General features: G+C 43.1%; 1 protein-coding gene across 2 annotated transcripts; it reads left to right on the top strand.

Moving 5' to 3' along the window:
- Window positions 1-683: 683 nt before the first annotated feature.
- cntn1b (contactin 1b) lies at window positions 684-10,433 on the top strand. Of its 2 annotated transcripts, XM_058626178.1 has the most exons (25): window positions 684-771; window positions 2,234-2,348; window positions 2,420-2,495; window positions 2,595-2,630; window positions 2,987-3,113; window positions 3,213-3,394; window positions 3,866-3,961; window positions 4,053-4,265; window positions 4,362-4,461; window positions 4,550-4,734; window positions 5,092-5,216; window positions 5,326-5,443; window positions 5,567-5,717; window positions 5,853-5,980; window positions 6,070-6,242; window positions 6,378-6,501; window positions 6,650-6,817; window positions 6,937-7,086; window positions 7,183-7,253; window positions 7,338-7,590; window positions 7,704-7,825; window positions 8,470-8,659; window positions 8,775-8,896; window positions 9,344-9,500; window positions 9,592-10,433. In XM_058626178.1, the coding sequence occupies exons 3-25, from the start codon at window positions 2,441-2,443 to the stop codon at window positions 9,672-9,674; spliced, it is 3,129 nt and encodes a 1,042-aa protein (XP_058482161.1). In that variant the 5' UTR covers window positions 684-771; window positions 2,234-2,348; window positions 2,420-2,440; the 3' UTR covers window positions 9,675-10,433. The 2 variants fall into 2 exon arrangements, with proteins under 2 accessions (XP_058482161.1, XP_058482160.1); XM_058626177.1 differs by lacking the exon at window positions 2,234-2,348.
- The last annotated feature ends 425 nt before the right edge of the window (window positions 10,434-10,858 follow it).

Raw genomic sequence — 10,858 nt, forward strand, 5'->3', positions numbered from 1 at the left:
CTTGGTTATGTGTCTTCATTTTCAATTATCTTTTGGAATATCTTTTGGAGCCAGCCTCCGTTTGTTTCTGACACGAGGCGAATAAAAGAAACTCCCATCGGCATTTGGAACACAGGAAATTGTGGCCTCTATCAAATAAACATACTGTATGTACAGTGTCAAATTGTGCATAACGACAATGCTAAACAATACGGAAATAACACAAGCACTCATCACCAGAAACCACCTTTAAATACCAGATGGGTAAAATATAAATGTATAAAAACTTTACATGCATTTTGTGTAAAATTATAACATGAAAAGGAACAATTAAAGGAATAGTAGGTGTGTAATTAACTGCAGTGTGTTACAAATGTGCTGCAGTAACTGTTACATTTGCACCTCCACTGACAAAACCACAGCAAATCACAATCATTGTGTATTTCTATGGGATTTTCTTACATTTAAAGAGAACAAACGGACAATTCCTGCTGCTTTTTGTCTCTGACTGGAGGATGCAGCAGCGGCAGCAGCATCATGATGCTCTCCTCCCTCCCTCCTTCCCTCCTTCCCTCTCTCGTCCATCCTCTGTCTCTCATGGACCAATCGCAGCAGCATCCTTGCTGCCTACCAGAGGCGCCTCTCATCCTCCGCCATCCAATAGAAAAGTTCAGCTGAACGGGACGCTCTTGTGGGTGGTGGTGGTGGTGGTGGGCTGCGGGACGATAAGGTTCGGGTCCAGGTGTGCCATGCGGACAATGTGCTGAGATTCCCCCCCTCTCTGCCTCAAAGGTAAGAGCGCGAACATCATCAGTTGAGCATGCGACCTGAGTGACTCTGATGTCCGGACCCCGATGTGGGAATCAAGCGCGAGAGTGTTGGCGCTGTGCGGTGCAGAAAATGGACCGGCCCAGCCAGAGTACCGCATTGCAGAGCTGCCGGTGCCGCTCAGTCGTCATTGGAGCGGAGTGATGTAAGGAGCTGCGTAGGTACTTATAGAGAGAATGTCATGAAGTCAGCTCTGTGTGATTTCTTAAAAAAAACAAAAAACTAGTTGAGCTTATAGTTTAACATGGACAGTGGAAGGAGACGCAAGGTGACAGTGTCCCGAGTGTGTGTGCGCAAAGTGCGCAGCTGGAGCTGCAGGATGCACCATATCCTGTTTGGTAAAAGTCCTTCATGGAATGGCGTTGGCTGTAGAGTCATAAATACAATCCAGGTTGAGTTAATGTCATTAACAAACAGCACAATCAGTGAAATAATAAACCACAAAGCATAAAAAAACACTGTTTATTATTCAGTCAGTCTGCAGTCTGCAGTCACCCACCCCAGATGCAAGGCTTAATACATGTGCTGACCTAAATCATCTCTGGTCTAAAGAGGATCTGGGATGGGATTACTGTGTGATTTGAGGTTGTGGTGCTGTCAGTGCAGAGGATCATGCAGGGGCAGATAAAACTCACTCTGTTGTTGTTATGATGAAAACAGGGCCACGGATGGATAAGATGTAGTTGTCTGCTAGTGCTAGTGCTAGTGCATGCAGTCTGATATTTGTGTTGAGTCACATGAAGAGTCAGTGCCACTGCTGCAGTCTCTGAATGTCAGTGTGCTGTTCTGGGTGTAGGCCCCTGCTGGAGATGTATCTTTATTCCTGTGCTCTACCTCACGTATTTTGTCTTCTACCATCTTTCATCCACAATGTTTCAGGGAAAAGACTGGCTCGTGCAGATTGTGCAGAATAAATAAACCTTGGTTGCACAGTTGGCTGAAGAAGCTTTTATGTTCACAAAAGTTGTTTTTGCCGAAGTTTTTCATTGTATTTTGTGAAATGATCAAATTTAGAAGATGAAAAGCTTCTGTGTTGTCGTCAATGAAATGAACAGAATAAGAAAATACTCCGGAGACTATATTTGTTCATTTCATTTGTTGTTGTTGTATCAGCAGCAAAAGAAGAAGTTTGGTGGACAGGTTTCATTGAGTGTTGTACGATGAGTTCAAAAAAGTCAGTCAACCTATAACCAACATCCCAAATCTATGCAGTATGTTATTTGTTTTATGAACAGAAATGATACCATGCATGTGAAACCAAAGATTGACCTGGTTCGGGTACACGTTGGCAAATGTGTTGGTATCACAATAGATGAATGGGGAGTCTATTTTCTCTCAGAATGTCCCCGCTGCGAAGCTACCTCACAATTTTGCCAGTCCAAGTTGTTTGCACATGCAGAGCAGTGCTCTGTGTGTGTCTCTGCAGGTGCAAGTGCAGACACACTCGGTGCTCGGTGTTCTGCTGAGTCACTCACGTCCTGCATTATTTAAGGGTGCCTGATGCTTTTCTAGTGTGGAGAATCCATTCATTCAGTGCCAAGGTTGGGCCACATTCCACATATTATATGTACAGTATATTGTTATTCTGAAATCTTACATTTTCTCTCTTTAGTTTTATGTCCTGATAAACAACATGGCCTCCACTGTTTTACTATTCCTGGCCCTGTTCTCCTGCATCTCCTTCACAGGTCAGAAACACATTAAATGCCTTAAAAAAAACACACCACAGAATAATATGATTGAAAAGATGTATGTTGTAAACGTTGTAATCTTGTTTTGCTTTGCAGTGGCTGTTCTGTTTGGTGAGCCAAGAATTTATGGAGGTGAGTTCAACTCCTCAGAATTAGCAGGGCACACTGAACACACGGTTCTCAAACTGGGGTACGTGGTACCACCGGTAGTACAGGAGTTTCCTCTGATGGTACCGGACTGCATGGAAAGTTAAACAAATGACATTTACTCGACTGTGTTTTAACGTTGTCAATAATGGTGCTCAACATTTTGAATATTTGCTTCATGAGGTGACATGGTGGATTAGTGGTCAGCACTGTTGCCTCACCACAAGAAGGTGCTGGGTTCAAATCCCAGTCTGGCACCTTTCTGTGTGGAGTTTGTCATGATTTTGGTCGTATCATGACAATACAGATCCTTTCCTGATCATTATGATACGTTTTGTCAGATGATGCCACCGGTTATGGCCCCATCTTTGAGGAGGAGCCTGTGGATGTGGTTTACAACGAGGACTCACCCGACAAGAGAATCTCCATGAACTGCAGGGCACGGGCGAACCCTCCAGCTTCATACAGGTTACACGCTTAGATCATGTGCTATGTCACATGTACTGCAAACATACATATGTATGGTGTCATATCATATCAATGTTTGTTTTTTATTATGACGGCAAGGTGGCGTCGAGACAACTGGGAGATCAAGCTGATGGAGCAGCCGGATGAGCACTACAGCCTGGTGGGGGGTAACCTGGTTATCACCAACCCCAGACAGAAGAAACACGCTGGCACATATGTGTGCGTGGCCAGGAACATCTACGGCACTGTCATCAGCAAGGAGGCCAGGGTCAAGTTTGGATGTGAGCGCATAAACACAGATTTGAAAGCTAATTGGGGAAGAGGGAAGGAATTGGGCTCGTAATCAATCCCCCTTTGCTCCCCGGGCGCAGATAAGGGGTGTCCAAACATTTTTTAGCCAGGGCCAGATTTGATACTTGGCCACTGGTCCCTTTTTTCCAACAGTAAAAGTCTTATAATCTTATTTTCATTGTCACATTTTATAAATGGCAATGTAACCAAATCTAGGCCATGCGGGACTCCCTCACATCTGGAGTCAAAACATAATACAATCTTTCAGTCACAGGTGGGTCGCAAAGCAGGGATTGTGGTTTTTAAGTGCAACTCCTTACCAGCTGAGCTAACAGGGATGAAACATTTCATCAATCAAAACAGAATTAAAGGTCCCAAGATGCAACATTTAGAATGGTGTGTGGTTGCCATAGCCTTAGAATTATTATTCATATTTAACATTATATCCGTTGTGGTTGTAGTTGTGGAGGAGTTTTCTGATGAGGAGAGAGAGTCGGTGTTTGTCAAACAAGGACAGGGAGCGGTTTTGTTGTGTGCCCCTCCAAAAGCTTGGCCGGGTATGTAAGACTTTATAAGCAGTTCCATCTTTGCACTGCACATTGGCGGATTGTCACTTCAGTATCAATTATCTTCCTCATTCTCCTGCAGAGGCGGTGACTTACCGTTGGATCTTCAATGAGTTCCCAGTGTTCCTGAACACAGATCGCCGCCGCTTCGTCTCCCAGAGAACGGGAAACCTCTACATTTCCAAGGTGGAAGCTCAGGACGCAGGAAACTACTCCTGCTATGTTTCCAGTCCCATCACTGGCAAAAGTGTCTTCTCCAAGTTCATCCCACTCATCCCTTTACCCACTGAAGAGGGTTAGTCCATCTGTGTTACATTTTAAGAAGAAAATTGAACAAGAGGAAGCCTTTTTCTCCTCCAATGTAAAAAAAATAAATCACTTTTTGCTTCAGGTGAGGAAAGGAAGTACGCAGCGGACATCAGGGTCAGATTCCCAGAAACTACTGCCATGCTGGCCTCTAATATTACATTAGAGTGCTTTGCGCTGGGAAAGTAAGTGTTCAAGGTTGAACACAGTAAGGTGCACAAATAATGTATTGTGTGATGCTTTGCTTATTTCATATATCTGTACGTCCTCCAGTCCCATCCCTCACATTGTTTGGAGGAAGGTCGACGCCACAGATCTCCCGCCAAATCACGAGATCAGCGAGTCAGGAGCTGTGCTTCATTTGTACAATGTACAGTACGAAGACGTTGGGGGGTATGAGTGTGAGGCCATCAACACCAAAGGGAAGGACTGGCACAAGGCCTGGCTCTATGTGGAGTGTAAGTCTAGTTTGTTTGAATCGGACTCGGAATCTGAAGTATTGCCTTGCATTTGAACACAGCTGCCCTCTAAAATGCCTATTTGCATGCATCAACCACAACAACACAATTGACGATCAGCCCTGAAAAAACAATCCAGATCTGAGTCCCATCAGCATTGGAGTGTCCTCTACCAGCAGTCGATTGTAGTGTACTCTCAAAACACAGGGCAATGAAACCAGGGATATTATTCCAAAGCAGTACAATGAAATCAAATGTCTGTGATGTGATGTGAAGTGTGTGTTTACAAGAGAACACAAATTCAGTGCTTTCTGTGGCCCATCTTTAATCAGTCAATGCCGGTTTTGTGTTTATCAGCTGCCCCAGAGTGGGCCGAAACCATCAACAACACTCAGATCGACATTGGCTCCGAACATACCATGCGCTGCGTGGCATCGGGGAAGCCCTTTCCTTTCATCCGCTGGTACAAAGATGGATATATGGTGAAACTGAGCGCTTTCACAAGACTTGTCGTTTCAGTGTGTGTTTAGTTTCCCTTTCTAAAGTGTGTTCAATTATGAATTTGGGTTTTGTGTATGTGTGTTTCTCCAGTATGGCAAAGGTGAGCTGAAGTTCTCCAGTCTGACCTTTGACGACTCTGGGATGTACCAGTGTATTGCTGAGAATTTCTGGGGCATCAAATATGCCAACGCCGAGCTGCGTGTCATCGGTGAGTCGTGGCAAACAACTACACTTACGATATAAACATATGTCCGGTCACAAGAGCGGAGTACGACCGTTCACCCGTGGCATTAAAATTGCGTACTGGAACGCTCTGTTATCTCCCCCCCAGCCTGTGCTCCTACATTTGAGTTGAACCCTGTAAAGAAGCAGCTGCTTGGAGCAAGAGACGGACGTGTGGTGATCGAGTGCAAACCCCGAGCCGCTCCGAGACCCCGGTTCACCTGGACTAAGGACAAGGAGCTACTCTTCAACAATTCACGGTCAGTACGAGAAGAAGAAGACGGAATGGAAAGGAAAGACAATAAACAGCAATAAACAGTATTCCAACCATTACAGGGCTTCTTTGATCTGCATTAATCAAGTAGCTTACCTTCATTAATTCCATTCCTTTTTAGCATTTCGATCATGTATGATGGGACTCTGGAGATCCTTAATGCCACCAGCAATGATGAGGGCATCTACACCTGCTCTGCTGAGAATGACAGAGGGAAGGCCCAAAGCTCGGGTTATCTCACCATTACAGGTTGATAATGGCATTTATGTACTCATTTACAGACTTAAACACGCAGAAACTTTACCATTTACATTAATTTGTTGTATTCTATGACCTAGATCCGACCAGCCTCACTGTGCCTCCTGAGGACACTGAGGCTAAGGTTGGGGATGAGGTCACCCTGATGTGCGCTGCTTCATTTGACCCCATGCTGGACATCACCTTCATCTGGGCCATCGACTTCAGAGTCATTGACTTTGACTCTGAGTGGCAACACTACGAGCGTGTCATGGTACGGCGATGATTCATCTAAGCCTCATTTTTAGTTTCACAGATGGTCCAGTTGGTCATTTAACCTTTCATTAGCATCAAGCAATGACCCACTTTGTAACCCCTAACGCTTTCCCTCCTCTGGTCTGGTCCCCAGAGTGAAGATGGCAGAGGTGACCTTAGAATAAAGAATGTCCAGATTTGGCACGAGGGTCGGTACACCTGCACAGCTCAGACTGTGGTGGACAATGATTCAGCATACGCTGACCTCAAGGTTGTAGGTTAGTATCAGCATCGTAAGAAGTGTATTTTCTTTTTTGTGTTTTTATCCAGAGGAAATAAGAATAGGGAAATCACAATCATGATTACTCATTGTAACATATATCCTTTTGACAACCTTCTTCCCATGAATATTCCTCTCCAATCCAGGTGTTCCTGGGCCTCCTGGTGTGATCCGGGTGGAGGAGATCGGGGACACATGGGTGAAGCTCTTGTGGAGTAAAGGAGCGGATCACAATAGTCCCATTCTCCACTACACCGTTCAGACCAGGCATTACTGGGCTCTGTATGAGGATGACTGGAGGGATGCCAGCACCTGTGAGTACTGCTCTTCACCAGTAGAGGGCCAGCTTGCTCCATGGTTGTGACAGGCTGGGCTATCACTTCCAAATAAGAACTGATCAACTTGAATTGGGTGTCCTTCATGTGTCTCTCAGCTCCAGCTGTTGTTGACGGCAGTTTGGAGAGAGTAGAAGTGACAGACCTGTATCCCTGGATGGAGTATCAATTCAGGATCATTGCCACCAACGAGTATGGTTCCGGAGAGGCCAGCATCCCCTCCCTCAAGATCAAGACCTGGGATGCTCGTAAGGAGAGCCCACTAACACTCAGTGTATCTTTTCAGCATGAGAGTTGTGGAGGAAATAACTCTGATAACTCATTTGTTGCATTTTTCTTCTCAGCTCCAGTGGTGTCACCCACTGATGTAGCTGGATACGGAGGTAGAAATGGGGAGATTGTCATCACATGGACAGTGCGTAATCTTTCAGTTCATGTGACACTTATGATGTTATGAAAGAACTTGAGTACATCTTAAAATATTTTTTGCCTTTTCTAGCCTGTGCAGCCATGGTATTTCTCCGGCAAGAAGTTTGGTTACATTGTCGCGTTCAAGCCCCATGATGCGTACGAGTGGTTGTACAAGACCATCTCCGACCCTGAGACGAGGCGTTATGTTCACAGAGACAGCTATTTCATTCCGACTGAGGAAGACTTCCAGGTGCGAGAGTTCCAGGTGAAAATCAAGTCTTTTAATGTGAAAGGAGACGGACCATACAGCCTTACCCAGGTCATCTACTATCCACGAGATGGTAATTTTTGTTTTGGTTTTGGCTCTTGGGTCATCAAGTTACCTCGGAAAATGAGAGGGTGTGAACCTGGGAAGATGACCAACTGTTTTCTTATCTTTGTCTCATTTCTCCAGTGCCTATAGAGCCTCCAACAGATGTATATGCAAGGCCAGTGTCCTCCACTGAGGCTCTGGTGTGGTGGTTGCCTGTGGTTGACACTGGAACAGGCCTGCAGCAGTACATTGAGGGATACCAGGTATACAAAGCTTTACAAAGTCCTTTTTAACCAACTGAAGAAAATCTCACTAACCTCAAAAACTTACTTTTTAACCATATAGCCAACTCATTGATCCATAATTCGGAACTGGTACATGTGGTCACTCAAAACCCTTGAAAAGTTGTAGTGGGATTTTTGAGGGCTAAGAGAAACAGGGTCTTCTTGACTTGAGATACCAATAAAGGCTAATGAAACACCTGGGACCACACGTCTTTAATCTTGTGATGCCATATTAGAAAATCAAGTTAAAAGTTTGACACTAAATTCACAAAAGTAAACCCACAGACTAGCCAGCTACCAAATTTACTGAGAAAAAGGAGCTCTGTGTAAGTCCACACAACTTATATTCTAAGTTATCAGCAAAGAAAATGTCAACTTTAGGGCACTGTAAGGAATGCAACCCAGTAATTTATATAGCCAGGAAACATGCACACAAGAAATCCTTGTGTGTGTCCTACATAGGACACAACATACACTACAAGATAATTAACTGCAATCATAATAAATAGTACACAACAGAAGAGAATAATGTTGGATTGGTTAAACTCAAGTGGGTGGCTAGCATGATTTCAGAAATGACCTATCATAAATGTTACACATTGAAATTGTACATTTTTAACCAGGTCAAATACTGGAGAAAGTACGACGACCCAGAGCCGGGAGCCCATCGCATATTTGTTCCAGCCACCGCCAATCAGACCAGGCTGGAAAACATGCTGCCTGACTCGCACTACCTCATCGAGGTCCGTGGATTCAACGGCGCCGGCCTTGGACCACCGGGCGAACACTGCGAGATGTTCACGAAGAGACCACGTAAAACTGATAACCTCGACCTATAACTAATAGCCACCTATTCTAATTATTATAATGTGTTATCCTTTTTTGACAATATACAAACATGTGTGTTGACAAGCAGTTGTGTTTACAGCGCCTCCAGACCCTCCCAGAATGTGGCGCTATATCTCCTGGACGGGAAAATGGCTGTATGTGTGGTGGGACCACATCCAGTACGACTGGTTTGGCAATATTTCCTTCCCGCTCTACTACAAGGTGCGTGTGGAATCTGTAGCTTAATACTACACATTTTTCATACAATACAATAGAATTTTATTTGAATAGGGAACGATCATGTTTAACACTGTTCCAATACAAAGAATGCAACTGATGTGCTTTACGGAGAGTTTATATCGTTTTCTAAATTTTGACTCTTAACTCTTAACGCACAACATGATCAGTGTAATAAAATAATCAGCGTATCAAAACTACAATACATGGTACCATGAAATACATTTTTATTATATTATATAATAAAATATTAATTATTATATTTAATATTTTTCAGTTAGCATTATTCACCATACTCTGTTACCATCATGTCTTTGGATGAACCTGGAAAGTCACTGGGTGCTAGACTATGTAGACATTTGAAAATGAGTTTGAGACACATCTAAATGACCTTAATAGAAGTGCTTAAACCCTATGTTTTTCCTTTCCTAGGTCATGTTCAGAAAGACGGGCTACATCTATGGCAAAGTCTACATCACTGGCTGGCACTTCATGGATTTCCCCATGCCTCAGGTTGCCGACTATGAGCTGATGGTGCGCGGCCGTTATGAAGGAGGAGACGGACCAATCAGGAAGATTAGCATTAAGGGTAACACTAAAATAATTAAAATGACTAATGGGAGATTTTGTTTTTATCATCTTCTTGGTCCATTTATCTCGTGATATTTCTGCTCCCTCAGGTAAGGCGTCCATGATCACGCCAAATCTGAGCCTGGTGTCTTTGGTGCTGCTGGCGCTGTGCATTGTGGGATTGCAAGGTTGAGCTGTCTGCCATAAGTGACGTGTATATAAAAGACTCTGGGTAGCACATCATAAGCGAGCCAGTCTTCACCTCCGCACTCTCTTCACATGTTTAAAAGCCTTCATTATAAGCATCTGTCATGCCACAGATATGACATTAATTACAGTTTTTATAACCTTTTTCCTGTATTAGAACTGGTGGTATAACGTGGCTTATTCTATCTACTTTAGTATAGGAATAAAAATACATCTGCAAATGTAATTTTTAAGTTGTCAAGTGTATTTTTTTTTAAATAAATTCTTATGCTTCCTTGCTGTTTGCAGTTTAAATGAGCTGGACAGACAATATTAAAGCAGAAGAACTTTTTATTTTTTATTTTTAGCAAGCACTATTAATCTGTCAACAGCTAACAGTATAAAAAGATCAGTATTGTAATCGCTGCATTTGGTTTGAGGAATAAGAGCTTGTAATTTTGTTGTGTGTGTGTGTACAATTTTTTCTCTCCCTGTTTGTTTATTTTAAAGTTGTTGTTTTTTTTATTCATTCTCACATTTTCAATGGTGTTAGCTTACAGGTAAAGAGTACAATCACTAGAATAATGTGTGTAGAAAATGTTTTTATTCTTGCGGTGGAAAGAAAACGCATCACTTTGGAAAGTTTTGTGTCGCCAATGTTTTAACACGACATCTGTACATACCATGCAACATCACGATGTTATTTTTTGTCTTTTTGCCGAGCTGCAGAACATTAAACAGAGGACACACATCTGTGTCGTCTTGACTTTTCTTGCTTTCCTTTGAGCTTGAAACCTGTATGTAATGTAGTGTGAACTTGAACAGCAGATGGCAGTACATCCTCATGCTATACGCACCCCCATCCCAGTTAACCATCACTCCAAATAACACAATATAATGTTTTGATATCAAATCTGAACTGTAACACATGCCTTCGCATGGTCTTTATTTTCCTGCCAATAAAAGCTCAGTTCTGAAAAAGTAAAAGTATTTGTTGCACTGAATGCTGTTAACATATTCTACATTTCAAGTACAATGCATGAATGTCTTGTTTATTGTATTCATTTTTGCTTTAAAGAAGCCCTTGTGAATAGCATTGTGTGTGTGGCCTTTATCTCCCCTGTTTCTACCTCCATTACCACCATTTTCCCCCATTTTACCTCCTTCCCTTCAAACAAATTACATGGACGG

This window comes from Solea solea, chromosome 3 (genome assembly GCF_958295425.1).
Source record: "Solea solea chromosome 3, fSolSol10.1, whole genome shotgun sequence".
In the NCBI taxonomy this organism is placed as follows: domain Eukaryota; kingdom Metazoa; phylum Chordata; class Actinopteri; order Pleuronectiformes; family Soleidae; genus Solea; species Solea solea.

What these genes read in the sequence shown, in the direction of transcription:
- cntn1b (XM_058626178.1), top strand. Translation starts at nt 2,441, where the DNA reads ATGGCCTCCACTGTTTTACTATTCCTGGCCCTGTTCTCCTGCATCTCC. An exon ending in GGCCTGGCTCTATGTGGAGT is followed by an intron (nt 4,735 to 5,091) that starts GTAAGTCTAGTT and finishes TGTGTTTATCAG; the next exon opens with CTGCCCCAGAGTGGGCCGAA. An exon ending in GATCAAGACCTGGGATGCTC is followed by an intron (nt 7,087 to 7,182) that starts GTAAGGAGAGCC and finishes TTTTCTTCTCAG; the next exon opens with CTCCAGTGGTGTCACCCACT.